The 19,420-nt window shown below is 32.3% G+C and overlaps 1 protein-coding gene across 1 annotated transcript in view; it reads right to left on the reverse strand.

The window, feature by feature from the left end:
• Positions 1-423: 423 nt before the first annotated feature.
• Positions 424-19,420, reverse strand: part of LOC136042639 (uncharacterized) — a 53,002-nt gene continuing 34,005 nt past the window's right edge. The window contains exons 4-5 of the mRNA XM_065727602.1: positions 15,555-15,711; positions 424-1,713 (exon numbers count right to left, since the gene is read on the reverse strand). Coding sequence (XP_065583674.1) covers positions 1,313-1,713; positions 15,555-15,711 — 558 coding nt within the window. The 3' untranslated portion in view covers positions 424-1,312. The remainder of the gene's footprint in view (positions 1,714-15,554; positions 15,712-19,420) is intronic.

The raw sequence follows: 19,420 nt of genomic DNA on the forward strand, positions 1-19,420 counted from the left end.
AACAGGGTCTGAAAGATATCCTTAAAAATGTGAACTTATAACATGAAGATTCAATTTAGGTATTTCAAAAAAAGTTTTGACCCTAGTAAGTTTGAATATCAAGAAAATTTTAGAATATCTAGCAAAAATAGCTAAAAGTGGATAAATGATTGGATAGATTTATCAACAATTAACTCAACAATACATTTAAACTACAAAAAACAAATGAGTTATCAAATGACTCCTGCAAGGCTCTATGGCTAGGAATGTAGGGCTGCAAAGCCTGCAACTTTTCTCAGATTTAGGTTTAGCTCTTCAAGGACTCTTCAAGCCTTTCAGTTTTCAGTAAAGCACACTTCAATCTATTTCAATCTCAGAGTAGTGCTTGAAACAGTTAAGGTTCTTTTCTAGTATAGCCCTGCACTGAGTATGGTGTAACATGGAAAAAACTAATATATTTTATTTTCAAACATAAGTGAATATTAAAGCTTACAACAAATAGAAACATACCGTATAAATAAGGAAATGTGCCATTACCCCAACCCCTCTCTTTACGCTGCAGTAACTATATGTTTCATATAATTGTACCAAAATAAAATGGGGCACAGCTGTAATAGATCAAACACTCAGGAAGACACTAAAAACGATATAGAGCACAAATAACTAAAATAAAATTTGCAGAAGTTACAATGACAAATCAGTCAAGCCTTTTCTCTTTTCAGCTGATTTTTGATTTAGAGACTTTCTGCATTTTTTTTATGTTTTCGGAGTACTCCATTAGCCGAGGATACCGTGGGTATGAAACCGGGCACAGATTTAGAGTCTAAATCTAATATCACTTGAAGTTTAGTAGCATAGGGGATTTGAAGATATCTCTCGAGGAACAGCGTATTATCTAGCTCTATAAAGTTTCCCTTCAGACACATTACATTTTCATTGTTTGCTTTCGTTCAATTCATCTTTTGTCTTTTTATCTTATTTTGGTTTGGTTTTTAACCTTTGTCTACGCAAAGATTCGAATACTAGCAAAGTAATAAGAACAATGAATATCAATATATTAAAGACACTTCTTGCAACTTAATATAAAAAAAATAGCTTAAGATGATACTGGGTATAAAGTGATCAGGATTGGGATATATAGAAAAAACACACTGACATCTAAATTAAATATATCCTCGCTGTTGCGTCAAAAAGTCATATCTGACATTTCAAAACTCTGAAATTATTACTAAAAATAGTTTATCAATCTGAATCCAAAAATCAAATTACTTTAGGAGTGTAAAAATATCCGATACTACCTTGAGACGTAAGAGTGTCAAAACTGCCCATTTGGTTAACATTCACTAGGTGCATATTTTGTGATTGTGTCAGTAGAGTTAACAATATTTAAATTTGGAGTTGAACCTCTATTTAGTTCTTTCATTCTATGTGGTAAAGGCCATGTAGCTTTTGCCCAATAATTTCCAGCAAATGTATCCAACTTTCTTTCACAACTGTTATCTTGGGGCTCTTCCATTTCATTTGATCTAACTTCTTTCATTTCAACCGAATTTTCTGATGTTTTTCTTTTTTGACGCAAAACTAAGAACAATATAAAAACAATAAGAATAATGAACATTAAAATAAAAAATACCAAAACGGGAATCAGGATTGCTGTTATCGAAGATAAATCATTGCACTCATGATACTTTGTGGTTGTTGCTGCAGTTGTTGCCTCTGAGCTGCTGGATTGACCTGTGGAAAAATTCATGTTATAATGCTCTTGTTTTAAGTTTATTGCTGACGCTGTAGCGTCTGAAGACCTAAATTTCGGTACAAACTTTAAACTCCAACAATTTTGCTTTAGTAGACTAATTATCAGTCAAGCTTAATTAATTGAAAAAATATATGCTAGTCAAATTCTTTAATCAAATTATAAAAATATTTTCATATCGTAGAAGTCAACTGACGCGTGTTTTGGAAAAAATTATTTCTTAATTTAGGATTCATGATATCTATAAGTGGGATTGTCAGTGCTTTTCTTGGATTTTGAAATGGAACTGATTAATGTATCAAACAGCTCATGGTAACGAACTGCATTAAGGAGCAACCCGGCTCAATACTAACCGAAACCCTAAAAAACGGAATTTTGATACCAAGAAATACAATAAGAGAATTACATTTTTATGCTAATTTTAAATATATAAGTTTCATCAAGTTTAGTCTGACCCATCAAAAGTTACGAGCCTAAGAAAATTTGCCTTATTTTAGAAAATAGGGCAAAATACCTCCTAAAAGTCATAAAATATTAACGAAAATCACACCATCAGATTCAGCATATCAGAGAAACCAATTTTAGAAGTTTCAAGCTCCTATCTATGAAAATGTGGAATTTTGTATTTTTTGCCAGAAGGCAGATCACGAAAGCATGTTTATTTGTTTGTTTTTTTGTTTTCCCCAGGGGTGATCATATCGACCCAGTGGTCCTAAAGTGTTACCAAAGAGCTCATTCTAACCTAAATAGAAGGTTCTAGTGCCCTTTTACGTGACCAAAAAATCGGAGGCCACTTAGGCCCCCTCCCACGTTCATTTTTTTCTCTAAGTCGCTGGATCAAAATTTTGAGATAGACATCTTGTTCAGCAGAATTAAAAAATAAGAAATATGTCTTTGGGGCTGACGTACTCCCCCACAGTCACAAGGAAGGGGCTGCAAATTACAAACTTTGACCAGTGTTTACATACAGTAATGGTTATTGGGAAGTGTACAGACGTTTTCAGGGTGTTTCTTTGGTTATTGGGAAGGGGCTACATGGAAGGCTCTTCCACTGAGGACTTTGTCATGGGGGAAGTGAAATTCCTTGAATGGTGCGCAGGATTCTCTAGCATTATTTAAAAACAAAACAATACAAAAAAAATTATGCAAAAAAAAATTGCGCAATCCTTGGGAGACTTGGTGCAATCCTGGGCCCATCTTGGTCACAACACAAATTTTAGTACTTGGAAATGCTCTTCTATCAACAAGAGTTGAAATCCTACACACACAGTCCCAAGCCTATTATCTTCGACACATTATACTATTCATGTCGACAAATATTATGCTACCACAGGGAGGCAACCCATAGTATATACATTAGCTAAGAATAAGTTTTTCAGTCGGAAAAGGCCAGTCGAAACAGACAAAGCCCAGAAGAATTAGCCGTTAATTAGAACCCCGTGCGACTACTGTGTCGTTGAATAAGTTATAAATTCCTCGAGGGGCACCACTCCTCAAGCAGGAACAGAACTGACCGCAAGGATCCCAGTCATACAAATACCCCGAAAAGGTGGTATTTGCATTATACCGTTGTCCGTAATTTAGATCATATGCCCTGCTGCAGTTGCCCTCTTAAAGAGCATCCTCTCACGACAGTGTTCTGCATCACCATGCAATTTAACCCGCTACTTGGAGAAGGTTTGTAACTCATTTTACGTGTGGACACGCCGGTGGCCCTGTTGAGTGTACATTTGAGGAGCCTTCTTCCATCTTCAAATGTATTTATGGCCCCAAGTGGGGGTGCCCAAGTTTCTATTATGGGCCCCCAGGACAAGGTCCCCCTTGGTCCGTACCTCCTGTGGAGGTGCCCTACATATCTGTAGGGAGTTCTCCTATCGCCACCTTTGAGCACGCTGAGTAGTCTAGTGGAGGGTCCTTCTTTCTCAAAACTAAAAGCTAAGTACCTCAAAATTATCAGACATTACTAAGAATAACAGATGCAATTTGACCATATGCATCCTATTTTTCTCAACACTACAAGCTAAGTGCCTCAAAATCGTCTAATATTCATAAGAACACGAATTTTTAGTGCAAATACTAAAATCCATCAAACTAAATGTATAGTACATTTTTAGGGTCAATGTAAATTTTTTTTGGGGAGGTGTTTTCTATTGTTTGGATACGTCTTTATACGCAAAGTAACACACAAGTTAGATGCATATGGGGGAGGAGGGAAAGACGATTTTCCTAGCAAAAAGGTGTTGAAATATGCTCAGATAGGAACCACCCCGCTTTTAAAAAGAAATGAATATAATTGTTTGGGTAAGGTATTTTTTTTCGTCAAATACCACTTTGGATTTAGGGTAAGCCATTTAAAACATCACGAAGTTTACAGCTCTTTTATTAGAAACTAGCTGTTGGGGTGGCGCTTCACGCCACCCCAACACTTAGTTGGCGGGGGTGCTTCGCCCCCCCCAAGCCCCACCGCGCCCGTAAGTCGTTACGCACCATATTAGTTACGCGCCATTGTAGTTGTGTCCCTGTGTACCACCTTTGAATAGAGATGGATTTATATATGTGTTTTGAACTGCATAAAACTTGCAAATATACAACATTCTTGGCTTTCCCATTGTCTGTGCATATACAAAGCCTTATGTACTTATAATGACGTCATATACAAACGCTCTTTTCAAAAACAAACAAACATGCATACACACAACTCGTTTTTATATAGATAGATAGATACAATACAAATTAACTGCGTAAAACTTGCGAATATACAACATTCTTCGCTGTCCAATTGTCGCTGCATATAAATAGATTGTCAGGTTTACCGACCCTCGAACATGCGACGTACAATTGTCCATGGGAAAAACAATCAGTAATAAGATCTATACGACATTTTTCTAATGATTGACCTTGAGCTTTGTTGATGGCGATTGCAAATGGTAATCGAATTGGGAATTGCAATCTTTAAAATTGAAAAGGCAGATTCGTTGGAATCATGGGAACGCGGTTTTAGTTTTTTTTAGTTTTTAGCTTTTAGCTTTTTTAGTTTTTTTTTATCAGTTTTTAGTTTATTTTATGGTTTTTTCCTTTTTTTAGTTTTTTTTTAGTTTTATACCTTTTTTTAGTTTTTTTAGTTTTAAAGCTTTTTTAGATTTTTATTTTTTTTCTCTTTAGTTTTTTTTGTAGTTTTTACCTTCTTTAGATTTTTGCTTCTTTTGTATTAATGCTAAAGCCAAGGTTCGAACCTGGAACCTCTTGAACCTAGAACCTGGAACATAACGCCTTATCAACTCAGCTACATCGGCTTGAATACATTCGTTTTTGAATTGGTATATGATGAAATAATTCAGACGTCATATTATATGATGAAAAAATTTTTTAGTTTTTTTCCTTTTTTTCTTTTTGTTTTTTTATTGGTTTTTACCTTTTTTTTAGCTTTTTTAAGTTTTTTTCGTTTTTTCTTTTTAGTTTTTTTTTGTAGTTTTTATCTTTTTTAGTTTTTTTTATTTTTATTAATATTTTTTAGTTTTCTTTTTCTCTTTTATTTTTCAGTTTTTTCCTTTTTTTTAGTTTTTTCTTTTTTAGTTTTCGTTTTTTTTTAGTTTTTTACCTTTTTTTTGGTTTTTTTAGTTTTTTAGCTCTTTTAGTTTTTTTTATTAGTTTTTAGTTTTTTTTTTAGTTTTTGCCTTTCTTTAGTTTTTTCAGTTTTTTTAGTTTTTAGTTTTTTACCTTTTTTAAGTTTTTTTTTAGTTTTTTAGCTTTTTTAGTTTTGTTCTTTTTAGTTTTCTTTTGTAGTTTTACCTTTTTTAGTTTTTTTTCTTCTTTTGTATTAGTGTGAAATAATTCAGACGTCATATGCGGACAAACACGACGTCACCGGCGTCTCCGTTGTAGTTGTGTCCCTGTGTCCCGGTCGTCATTTATATTCCCTGTGTCTCGGTCGTCATTTGTATCCCGGTGTTCCGGTCTGCATATACATTCGTTTTTTTAGTTTTGTTTTTCTCCTTTATTTTTCATTTTTTTCCTTTTTTATTTTTTTTTCTTTTTTAGTTTTTTTTTTAGTTTTTTTAGCTTTTTTAGTTTTTTTATTAGTTTTTATTTTTTTTTTCTTTTGTTTTTTTTGTAATTTTTACCTTTTATTAGTTTTTTTAGTTTTTTTTACTTATGTCCTGGTCGTCATTTACACTCCCTGTGTCCCGGTCGTCATTTGTGTCCCGATGCTTTGTTGATGGTGATTACTAATCGAACATTCCTTTTTCCCGGTCGCTTTCTCTTTGAGTGTCGTCATTTATATTCCCTATGTGCCGGTGTCCCGGTCGTCATTTGTGTCCCGATGTCCCGGTCTGTAATTTCGTCAGTTGAAAACATGACGTCGGCCGACACAGAAACATGACGTCACCTGATCCACAGACAGACAGACAGACAACTTATTTTTATATATATAGAAGATAGATGTGCCGGTGTCCTGGTCGTCATTTGTGTCCCAATGTAATTTCGTAATTTCGTCAGTCAAAAACATGACGTCAGCCGACACAGAAACATGACGTCACCTGATCCACAGATCCACACACAGACATTTTATTTATATATATATATATATATATATATATATATATATATATATATATATATATATATATATATATATATATATATATATATATATATATATATTTATATTCACATGTGGGACATGGAGACACAACTACAATGGCGCGTAACGACTTACGCGCGCGGGGGGGGGGGCTTGGGGGGTTGCGAGGCGCCCCCACCAACTAGGTGTTGGCTAGTCTTCTATAACTTCTAGTTGGCTAGCCAGCTAGTCTTCTATAATAACTAAAGTGTAGTTATAAGTTTCTGATGTAAAATCAAAAGTCATATCTGACGTCTCTAACCGTTTTCGATTGAGTATATCTTCGGACATTTTCGATTTATATTTTCCCCATAACTCTGTAGGAGCTGAAGGAGAGCAAGTTGTTAGAATGATTTCAAACAATGCACGAATTTGACTTGGAGTTGACGTTTCGCAAGCGTCATTGATGCAGTTATTCTAGTGTTGGCCATTCTCCAATAAATTCAGAGCTCGGCATGGACTACGGTAAGTCTCATGTATAGTACCGTTTACAGTTCTCAAATACTCAAAAGACGTCGGACCGGGTGCATCACCAAAAGCAGGCGTAGAAAGAAGCATTCATGTTGATTGGGGTGAACGATGTAGAGTCTACCTATCGTAGTATCTTTGAAGATGGTAGGTTTGCCGTCGACTGACTTACCCTGTTTTCGATGTTCAAATACTTTGCTTTTAGTATTCCACGTGTAATACGAAGGCACTTCAGCATATAGCAGATTTTTTTCAAAAGAATCATTTTTGCATAGCAAAAAGAAAGCAGTTAAATTTGTATCCTGTGGATTCAGGACTCTTTGTTGCACGTTGGATTCCGAAAAATAAACACGGTGACCATTCTGTAAATGTACCAATAAGTGAACAACATCTGGACTTCGTTCATGTATCGGAAATGAAAGAATTCACCAAACAGCTTCTTTACTGCTTATGTATCTTCCAGCCTGATATTGTACTATTTCGTCAATATCTTTGATTTCGGACTGCAAGCCAAAAACTGCCATGTTACTGCCTTTGTTGACGTATTTACATATGTATTTGATTGCCTTTACGGAGTTACAGTATTCAACGTTTATGTGTGCATTAAATGTTTTTGATAATAATGGGGAATATGGAACAACACACTGGTTATCTACTTCGATGGTGGTACCTTTACGTTTCTTTATTATTGCTGTTTTACCGCCATCTTCAGTAGATCTTCTTCTATATTGTGGGTAACCATCATTGCCAGTAATTGTGTTGGGTACTAAAAGACGAGGATAAAAGCCGATTGTCCTTGAATTAAAAGCTACTGTATCTCGTCCCAAGATTGATTACATGTAAATGCAATATATACATCTCGACGACCATAGAGACGAACAAACGCAATAGCATCTTGAGCATATTCATGCATATGACGGGGACTGCCAGCATATGACGAAGGTAAAACCGTTAATCTTCCAACGTTTGTGTTGTTACCGTCATGTACAACTCCATCTCTCAAATGAATGTATTGTTCAGAGCGGAGCTTGGTGTGATTCAGACGGATAAATAGCAAACGTTCTGATCCAATTTTTGCTTACATATCAACGACGTATTGGTGAAACAATTGACGACATTTAAAAATATAATTGTCTTCATCCTCCCGAATCATTAGTCTATAGGAATAATAATGCATTGCACTGCATTTCTTATTCATTTCTTTGCTAGTGGCTGGATTTATCAATTTAATATTAAAGTGATAGCCGTCGGCTCCATCCGAAAAAATGATAGGATATTGTAGGACATCGTAGCATCGATGAGTTTCAGCAATTCTTACCAACTGAGCGTTTCGCTTATGAAGAATAATATCTCGAGGTAAAAACTGATCACCGACCATAACAATTGCCACTTCGTCGATAGTTGGAGCATTGTATTTACGAACATGTTGGCCAGGAGGCGTTTTGTCAGCGGAAATAACAATTTTATGCGTATCAGTAGGCATCAAATCAATGGCTGTTTTGAACACACGCACTGAATTATTATTTTCGTGGAAAAAATGTTGCAATTGGGAAACGATTGTCCTTTTAACGTCGGGAGAAATTTCGCAACGTGCATTCAATTCAGAATTTCTATCACTGATGAAGAACAAATGTAAAAATCTATGATTCTCGTCTGAGAATGGTAGTAGGGACCCTGCTCTATGATAAATTTGACCTTTTACTTTGAAAGTAGGCATAAATTGACCTGAAAATTCGATTTGGGCACCAAACGACATCATTTGGAAACATGAGTTACATTTTTTGATCTGTGATGAAAAACGCTTAGATTCTGACCTAGTTCCAGTAAGCAAAGTCTTCAATGGCTCTGGTGGTGCAGACAGTAGAGGAAGTTTAACTTTTCTTGAGGCGCCACACATTCCCATTGTTTCACCATTAAATTTCAAGGCCTTGCAATAGGGGAAAATTTTAGACATAGTCCCGATTTGAACTGATCTACTCAAGCTATAATCATCGACTGGGGTGTACCTGAATGCTATGCGAAAATTTTCAGGTTGCTCTTGTGATTCCTTGGCACGCTTTCTTTGGTGATTTCTCTTTGAGACGCAAGCCTAATTTCACGCTGTGGTTGTGATTCCTCGGCACGCTTTCTTTTCTTACTTTCTCTATCAGCCGCAAGCCTGTTTTCTTGCTGTTCTTGTGAATCCCCGGCAGGCTTTTTTTCTTACTTTCTCTATCAGCAGCAAGTTTTTTAGCATAGACTCTTTGAGCAGCTTCCTCGGCTGTTGCCATTGTAGCTTCTTCAGTCATTTTACAATTAAACATTTTTTCGTGAACGAATGTCTTAAACACCTTTAATGACGTCATCGTCAAAACAAACATGACGACAACTAACTTCACGACCTCATGACATGCTGATATGACGTCCCTCGACAGACAAACATACAACTTATTTTTATATATATACCACCTAGTTGGTGGAGGCGCTTCGCGTCATACCCCACCCCCAAGCCCCCCCGCGGGCGCAAGTCGTTACGCGCCATATTAGTTACGTGCCATTGTAGTTGTGTCCCTGTGTCCCGCCTGTGAATATAGATCAATATATATATATATATATATGTATATATATATATATATATATATATATATATATATATATATATATATATATATATATATATATATATATATATATGCTAATTTCATGACGTCAGCCGAAACATGACGGCGAACATATGTCTTATATAACTTGAATGACGTCACCTTCAAAGCAAAAATGACGGCAACTAATTTCATGACGTCAGCCGAAACATGACGTCACCTGATCCACACATCCACAGACAGACAACTTATTTTTATATAGATAGATAGATAGATATATATATATATATATATATATATATATATATATATATATATCTATATTCACAGGTGGGACATAGGGACACAACTACAATGGCGCGTAACTATTATGGCGCTTAACGACTTACGCGCGCGGGGGGGCTTGGGGGGGCGCAAAGCGCCCCAACCAATAGTTTTGTTAATTTTTTTTTACTTATGTCCTGGTCGTCATTTATACTCCCTGTGTCCCGGTGCTTTGTTGATTGCTAATCGAACATTCCTTTTGTCCTGGTCGCTTTCTCTTTGAGTGTCGTCATTTATTTTTTTCTTTTTTAGTTCTTTTAGTTTTTACCTTTTTTAGTTTTTTTTAGTTTTTTAGATGAAATTTTTTTTTAGTTTTTTCCTTTTTTTCTTTTTAGTTTTTTATTGGTTTTTACCTTTATTTTAGCTTATTTTTCAGTTTTTTCCTTTTTTTTTATTTTTTTTATTTTTTATTTTTTTTAGTTTTTTACCTTTTCTTAGTTTTTTTAGTTTTTTTAGTTTTTTAGTTTTTTAGCTTTTTTACTTTTTTTTATTAGTTTTTAGTTTTTTTGTAGTTTTTGCCTTTTTTTAGTTTTTTCAGTTTTTTTTTTTAGTTTTTTATTGGTTTTTACCTTTATTTTAGCTTATTTTTCAGTTTTTTCCTTTTTTTTAGTTTTTTTTTTTAGTTTTTAGTTTTTTTAGTTTTTTACCTTTTTTTAGTTTTTTTAGTTTTTTTAGTTTTTTAGCTTTTTTATTTTTTTTATTAGTTTTTAGTTTTTTTTGTAGTTTTTGCCTTTTTTTTAGTTTTTTTAGTTTTTTAGCTTTTTTATTAGTTTTTAGTTTTTTTTGTAGTTTTTGCCTTTTTTTAGTTTTTTTAGTTTTTTAGCTTTTTTATTTTTTTAATTAGTTTTTAGTTTTTTTTTGTAGTTTTAGCCTTTTTTTAGTTTTTTCAGTTTTTACGTCACCTGATCCAGTTTTTTCAGGTGACGTCACCTGATCCACGATCCACAGATCCACAGACAACTTATTTTTATATATATATAGATTTTTTTTTTTTACTTATGTCCTGGTCGTCATTTATACTCCCTGTGTCGCGGTGCTTTGTTGATTGCTAATCGAACATTCCTTTTGTCCTGGTCGCTTTCTCTTTGAGTGTCGTCATTTATTTTTTTCTTTTTTAGTTCTTTTAGTTTTTACCTTTTTTAGTTTTTTTAGTTTTTTAGATGAAATTTTTTTTAGTTTTTTCCTTTTTTTCTTTTTAGTTTTTTATTGGTTTTTACCTTTATTTTAGCTTATTTTTCAGTTTTTTCCTTTTTTTTAGTTTTTTTTTATTTTTTATCTTTTTTAGTTTTTTACCTTTTTTTAGTTGTTTTAGTTTTTTAGTTTTTTAGCTTTTTTACTTTTTTTATTAGTTTTTAGTTTTTTTGTAGTTTTTGCCTTTTTTTAGTTTTTTCAGTTTTTTTTTAGTTTTTTATTGGTTTTTACCTTTATTTTAGCTTATTTTTCAGTTTTTTCCTTTTTTTTAGTTTTTTTTAGTTTTTAGTTTTTTTTAGTTTTTTACCTTTTTTAGTTTTTTTTAGTTTTTTTAGTTTTTTAGCTTTTTTATTTTTTTTATTAGTTTTTAGTTTTTTTTGTAGTTGTTGCCTTTTTTTAGTTTTTTTAGTTTTTTAGCTTTTTTATTAGTTTTTAGTTTTTTTTTGTAGTTTTTGCCTTTTTTTAGTTTTTTTAGTTTTTTAGCCTTTTTATTTTTTTATTAGTTTTTAGTTTTTTTTGTAGTTTTTGCCTTTTTTTAGTTTTTTCAGTTTTGACGTCACCTGATCCAGTTTTTTCAGGTGACGTCACCTGACACATCCATCCACAGACAACTTATTTTTATATATATAGATATATATATATATATATATATATAGATATATATATATATATATATATATATATATATATATATATATATATATATATATATATACTAGCTGTTGGGGTGGCGCTTCGCGCCACCCCAACACCTAGTTGGTGGGGGCGCTTCGCCCCCCCCCCAAGCCCCCCCGCGCGCGTAAGTCGTTACGCGCCATAATAGTTACGCGCCATTGTAGTTGTGTCCCTATGTCCCACCTGTGAATATAGAAATATATATATATATATGGTTTTAACTACGTAAAACTTGCGAATATACAACATTCTTTGCTGTCCCATTGTCTTTGCATATAAATAGATTGTCAGGTTATCCCCCTGTTTCCCCCGGTGTCCCCGTTGTAGTTGTGTCCCTGTGTCCCGGTCGTCATTTATATTCCCTGTGTCCCGGGTCCCGGTCATCATTTGTATCCCGGTGTCCCGGTCTGTATATACATTCGTTTTTTAGTTTTGTTTTTCTCCTTTATTTTTTTCCTTTTTTTTTTCTTTTTTAGCTTATTTAGATTTTTAGATTTTTTAGTTTTTTTTATTAGTTTTTAGTTTTTATTTCTTTTTAGTTTTTTTTTGTCCCGGTCGTCATTTATATCCCCCTTTTTCCCCCGGTGTCCCCGTTGTAGTTGTGTCCCTGTGTCCCGGTCGTTATTTATTTTTTAGTTTTTTACCTTTTTTTAGTTTTTTTAGTTTTTTAGCTTTTTTATTTTTTTATTAGTTTTTAGTTTTTTTGTAGTTTTTGCCTTTTTTTTAGTTTTTTTAGTTTTTTAGCTTTTTTATTAGTTTTTAGTTTTTTTTTGTAGTTTTTGCCTTTTTTTAGTTTTTTTAGTTTTTTAGCTTTTTTATTTTTTTTATTAGTTTTTAGTTTTTTTTTGTAGTTTTTGCCTTTTTTTAGTTTTTTCAGTTTTGACGTCACCTGATCCAGTTTTTTCAGGTGACGTCACCTGATCCACGATCCACAGATCCACAGACAACTTATTTTTATATATATAGATAGTTTTTTTTTTTTTTTACTTATGTCCTGGTCGTCATTTATACTCCCTGTGTCCCGGTGCTTTGTTGATTGCTAATCGAACATTCCTTTTGTCCTGGTCGCTTTCTCTTTGAGTGTCGTCATTTATTAGTTTTTTCCTTTTTTTTTTTAGTTTTTTATTGGTTTTTACCTTTATTTTAGCTTATTTTTCAGTTTTTTCCTTTTTTTTAGTTTTTTTTTTTATTTTTTATTTTTTTTAGTTTTTTACCTTTTTTTAGTTTTTTTAGTTTTTTTAGTTTTTTAGCTTTTTTACTTTTTTTATTAGTTTTTAGTTTTTTTTTGTAGTTTTTGCCTTTTTTTAGTTTTTTCAGTTTTTTTTTAGTTTTTTATTGGTTTTTACCTTTATAGTTTTTTTAGTTTTTTAGCTTTTTTATTTTTTTTTATTAGTTTTTAGTTTTTTTGTAGTTTTTGCCTTTTTTAGTTTTTTCAGTTTTGACGTCACCTAATCCAGTTTTTTCAGGTGACGTCACCTGACACATCCATCCACACATCCACAGACAGACAACTTATTTTTATATATATACTAGCTGTTGGGGTGGCGCTTCGCGCCACCCCAACACCTAGTTGGTGGGGGCGCTTCGCGCCCCCCCCAAGCCCCCCCGCGCGCGTAAGTCGTTACGCGCCATAATAGTTACGCGCCATTGTAGTTGTGTCCCTATGTCCCACCTGTGAATATAGATAGATATATATATATGGTTTTAACTACGTAAAACTTGCGAATATACAACATTCTTTGCTGTCCCATTGTCTTTGCATATAAATAGATTGTCAGGTTTACCGACTCTTGAACATGCAACATATAATGGTCCATGGGAAAACAATCTGTATTCAGATCTATACCTCATGATTCTAATGATTGCCCTTGAGCTTTGTTGATGGTTATTGCTAATCGACCATTCCATGTCCCGGTGTCCCGGTCGTCATTTACATCCCCCTGTTTCCCCCGGTGTCCCCGTTGTAGTTGTGTCCCGGTCGTCATTTATATTCCCTGTGTCCCGGTCGTCATTTGTATCCCGGTGTCCCGGTCTGTATATACATTCGTTTTTTAGTTTTGTTTTTCTCCTTTATTTTTTTCCTTTTTTTTCTTTTTTAGCTTATTTAGATTTTTAGATTTTTTAGTTTTTTTATTAGTTTTTAGTTTGTTTTTTTCTTTTTAGTTTTTTTGTCCCGGTCGTCATTTATATCCCCCTGTTTCCCCCGGTGTCCCCGTTGTAGTTGTGTCCCTGTGTCCCGGTTTTTAGTTCTTTTAGTTTTTACCTTTTTTAGTTTTTTTTTAGTTTTTTAGATGAAAATTTTTTTTAGTTTTTTCCTTTTTTCTTTTTAGTTTTTTATTGGTTTTTACCTTTATGTTAGCTTATTTTTCAGTTTTTTCCTTTTTTTTAGTTTTTTTTTATTTTTTTTTTTAGTTTTTTACCATTTTTTAGTTTTTTTAGTTTTTTCAGTTTTTTTTAGTTTTTTAGCTTTTTTACTTTTTTTATTAGTTTTTAGTTTTTTTGTAGTTTTTGCCTTTTTTAGTTTTTTCAGTTTTTTTTTAGTTTTTTATTGGTTTTTACCTTTTTTTTAGCTTATTTTTCAGTTTTTTCCTTTTGTTTAGTTGTTTTTAGTTTTTAGTTTTTTTAGTTTTTTACCTTTTTTTTAGTTTTTTTAGTTTTTTAGCTTTTTTATTTTTTTTTATTAGTTTTTAGTTTTTTTTGCAGTTTTTGCCTTTTTTTTAGTTTTTTTAGTTTTTTAGCTTTTTTATTAGTTTTTAGTTTTTTTTGTAGTTTTTGCCTTTTTTTAGTTTTTTTAGTTTTTTAGCTTTTTTATTTTTTTTATTAGTTTTTAGTTTTTTTTGTAGTTTTTGCCTTTTTTTAGTTTTTTCAGTTTTGACGTCACCTGATCCAGTTTTTTCAGGTGACGTCACCTGATCCACGATCCACAGACAACTTATTTTTATATATATAGATAGTTTTTTTTTTTACTTATGTCCTGGTCGTCATTTATACTCCCTGTGTCCCTGTGCTTTGTTGATTGCTAATCGAACATTCCTTTTGTCCTGGTCGCTTTCTCTTTGAGTGTCGTCATTTATTAGTTTTTTCCTTTTTTTTTTTTAGTTTTTTATTGGTTTTTACCTTTATTTTAGCTTATTTTTCAGTTTTTTCCTTTTTTTTAGTTTTTTTTTATTTTTTATTTTTTTTAGTTTTTTACCTTTTTTTAGTTTTTTTTTAGTTTTTTTAGTTTTTTAGCTTTTTTACTTTTTTTATTAGTTTTTAGTTTTTTTTTGTAGTTTTTGCCTTTTTTTAGTTTTTTCAGTTTTTTTTTTAGTTTTTTATTGGTTTTTACCTTTATAGTTTTTTTAGTTTTTTAGCTTTTTTATTTTTTTTATTAGTTTTTAGTTTTTTTTGTAGTTTTTGCCTTTTTTTAGTTTTTTCAGTTTTGGCGTCACCTGATCCAGTTTTTTCAGGTGACGTCACCTGACACATCCATCCACACATCCACAGACAGACAGACAACTTATTTTTATATAGATAGATATATATATATATATATAGATAGAAGATAGATAGATATAGACGTTAGTTTACAAACATGACGTCAGTCGACACACAAACATGACGTCAGTAGACAGACACACAGACAAACAACTTATTTATATATATATATATATATATATATATATATATATATATATATATATATATATATATATATATATATATATATATATATATATATATATATATATATATATATATATATATATATATATATATATATATATATATATATATATATATATATATATATATATATATATATATATATACATATATATATAGATAGATAAATTATTCTTTAGATGACGATTTTAATACTGCGACTGTTTTCTACAATTTTAAGAAAGCATTTGACATATTAAGTTTTAATCAAGCTTTAGCTGAACAATGAACCGAAACGTAAAAACTTCGTAGAACTTACTTTGCGCCTCCACTAAAATCCTAGCTTTGTCACTTCCTGCATGATTATTGGCAACACATTCATACAATCCATATGCTTCTTTATTGTAGTTGTCAATTGTTATTGTTGAAATGGTTAATCTTTGACTGAAAGTTTCTCCAGCATCAAAAAAAGTTTCCTATAAAAATGGACTGTGATACTTGCAAATCCTTTATGAACAGAAACTACCATATTCAGCCACTAAAAATACACGACCACTGTTTGTTTGGATGATGAGACATGTTAACAATAAGTGCAAACTTCGAGGGCCTTATGGGCTAGAACCAAGAATTGCTGCTTCCAGAAACTCAGTCAGCAAAAGCATACTTGAAAATTACCAAAAAATATCTATTTTTGTATGCTGGGACTGAATTTACTTCAAATTGCAAGGTTTAATCTCCGGACAATGAAAATTGCACCCATGCTGCCAACAACTTTTTTATTCACTTCAACCTTCCAAAATCAGAACACATCATATATAAACAAGAATAAACATTATTTCTCAAAAGTTAATCTCCCTCCCCCTCCAAATACAGGAAGACAGCTTCAATCGTAACTTTTGGGAACGAATAACAGATGAAACTAGCTTGTGTTTGATAAGCAAATATAATACCGTAATCAATAATGTTTAAAGCAGGGGTTTTCAACCAAATTAAGTGAAAAAAAAACTGCCTGAATATATCAATTGTCATACAATTTATGATGTCAGTACAAAAGTGTATGTTTTTGCTCTCTATATGCATATAAATGTGACGTCATTCACACAAAATGTCAATCGAAAAATGCACGTCCCTCTAAACAAAGTAAAATAAGATCTCTAAAGCAATACAATGGAAATATGGGAGGGCAATTAAAACGGGTGGTTTGGTTTTCCAGCTAGCATCAGCCCAATAAACGATTCATTTATGGAATGATAAAATCCTCTTTGAGGGGATACTTTAATCTCACATTTAGCAGGAGAAAAATTAAATGAAAAAACTATAGAAAAGTACAAAGCTTTTATCTTTGTACTTTGGCCTTAATATGCATTTAAGAAAAAGCACAGATAAGCCTCTCCCCCTTCCCTTAATTCAGAACATTATTGCGCATCCACTTTTTGTAAGCCCGAAATGAACATTATGGTAGCCCTGCCTTTTTGCAAAAAGTTCTTCAAGAAATTATAGATGTCATTACAAAACTAGAAAATTAAGAACAGGAATGCTAATTCACGACAATGTAATGGGGAGGGAGCAGGAATAATTTTTATTTTTTATGAAGATGCCAGAAATGATATATTTCAAATTCTTAGAAGGGGGTTACTTTTTGTTTTTCTTCAATAGGACAACCAAAATTGTTATTTTCCCAAAATGTAAGGAGTAACTGAACCCCTGACCCTCTCAAATTGTCATCCTTGATGAAGAGAAATTGAATTAGGGGATATCATGAAACGGAATCAAAAACCAGGAACCACTTCTCCAAACAGAAATTCATCATCACCCCACTCCTCAAATAAACTTCTATTTGAAATCTAATAATACCAAAAAAAATAACAATAATAATAAAAAAAATATGGCACTTATCTCATCGGTCAATTAGCAAATGGGACAAGAATATTTCACTTAGTGATATTTTTCCAAAAACATTTTCTTGAGCTTTCACAAGGAAATGGTAAGAGTCGAAGCCCGTAGACAATAGCAAAAGCCTCAATAACAAAATAATTATACCAGTAATAACGAAGATATAGTCTTGCTTATCAAAAATTTCGCGGTAATGGAGTGCAGTAAGAAGCGACCCGGCTCACTAGTAACCGAAACTCTAAAAAACGAAATTTTTACACCAATAGTTACATCTAAAGAATTGTAATTTTATGTTGATATTAATGATACAAGTTCCATCAAGTTTAGTGTTGGTTGTCAAAAGTTGCTTTTTTCACTAACATTTTTTATTTACGAAACAAATAATTGAAGAAAAAACGGGTTTAATTTTTTTAAATAAAGCAGTGACAACAAAATAAAATAAAAACTGCACTTTAACTAACAAAAAATAAAAATACTCCGAATATTTCGGCCCCAAGCCTTTAAGAAATTATTTACATTTTTTATTGTTTTAAAAAGTAGAGTTGCGAGTGAAAGTAGAAGTTACGAGCAGGGCATTGAAGAGGGGACAAACCCTTTCATATACGGAATAGTTTATGTTCATTTTAAGTTTTGATGTCACTCCTTTTTTTTCAGTTGATAAAATTGTTCTTTTATTTAAACCAAAAGAAGCAACCTTAGAGGGGGATGGGGCTAAAAGTCTCTCTTTGAAATCGTGGTAGTTCCAAGTTTTTTGTACACATCGCAAAAAAAATGTTGGATGCGTCATCAGCCAAAATATGGCTTTAAATACTAATCAAGTCCTAACATTTTTTTCTCAATGTATCAAACAGTTCGTGGTAACGCTCCGTAAGTAAGGAGCGACCCGGCGCAATAGTAACCACAACTCTATAAAACGGAATTCTGATACCAATAGTTAAATCCAAAGAATTTTTTTAATGCTGATTTTAAATATATAAGTATCATCAAGTTTAGTCTTACCCATCAAAAGTTACGAGCCTGAGAATAGTTGCCTTATTTTAGAAAACAGGGGGAAACACACCATAAAAGTAATAGAATCTCAACGAAAATCACACCATCAGATTCAGCATATCAAATAATCCTTGCGTAAAAGTTTCAAGTTCCTATCCACAAAAATTTGGAATTTTGTGTTTTTGCCAAAAGACAGATCATGGATGCGTATTTATTTGTTTGCTTTTTTCCAGGGGTAATGGTTTCGACTCAATGGTCCTATAATGTCGTAAGGTTTCATTCTAACGGAAATTAAAAGTTCTAGTGCCCATTTTAAGTGACAAAAAAATGGAGGGTCCCCAATCCCCCTCCCACGCACATTTCCCCCTTGAAGTCACAGGATAAAAATTTTGAAACAGCCATTCTTTCTATGGAAGAATTTATCATGAGGGAAGAGAATTAAAAAAAAAAAAAAACAATGAGAAAATAAATAAAAAAAAATCACCTGGAAATAACGAGTGGCATTAAAACATGAAACAATCATAAAATACTATATACTGTGGTAGTGCCTCTTCTTTGCAATACCTTGCTCTTTACGCTAAAACATTTTTAGCAATTTCAACTATTTATTGTATGGCCTATGTGATTCAGGGGTCATTCTTAAGGATTTGAGATAAAATTCAAGCTTTAGTTTAGGGAGCGAGGTATTGACAAGGGGGCGAACCCCATCATATACGTAATAAAAATACACAAATATTGTAGTTTGTTACGTATGTTAATTCGTAAGGTACGTATGTTTATTACTAATACAAACGTTGGCACAAAAATAAAAATATATATTTGCACTTTTAAGCAACCGAAAATTAGAGGGTAACTAGGCCTCCTCCTTCACCTTTTTTTTTTATCAAAATCGTCTGATCAAAACTATGAGAAAGCCATTTAGCAAAAAAATAAATTAATTATCCAATTTCGCTTTAATTATTCATGTGCGGTGAGCCAAAATCTAAACATGCATTAATTCAAAACCGTTCAGAAATTAAATAAAAAAAAACAACAAGTTTTTTCAACTGAAAGTAAGGGGCGACATTAAAACTCAAAACATACAGAAATTATTCCTTATATGAAAGGGGTTGTACCCTCGTCGAGGCTCACTTTTTGCGCTGAAGTTTTTATTTTTTTAAAAGTAGAGTTATGACAGAGTCAAAACTTTAGAGTAAAGAGCGGGGTGTTGAGGAGCGGACAGCCCCTTTTATGTACGGAATAATTTCTGTTCGTTTTAAGTTTTAATGTCGCTTGTTACTTGCAGCTAAAAATACTTGTTTT

The sequence above is a fragment of the Artemia franciscana genome, unplaced genomic scaffold, assembly GCF_032884065.1.
Source record: "Artemia franciscana unplaced genomic scaffold, ASM3288406v1 Scaffold_1644, whole genome shotgun sequence".
In the NCBI taxonomy this organism is placed as follows: domain Eukaryota; kingdom Metazoa; phylum Arthropoda; class Branchiopoda; order Anostraca; family Artemiidae; genus Artemia; species Artemia franciscana.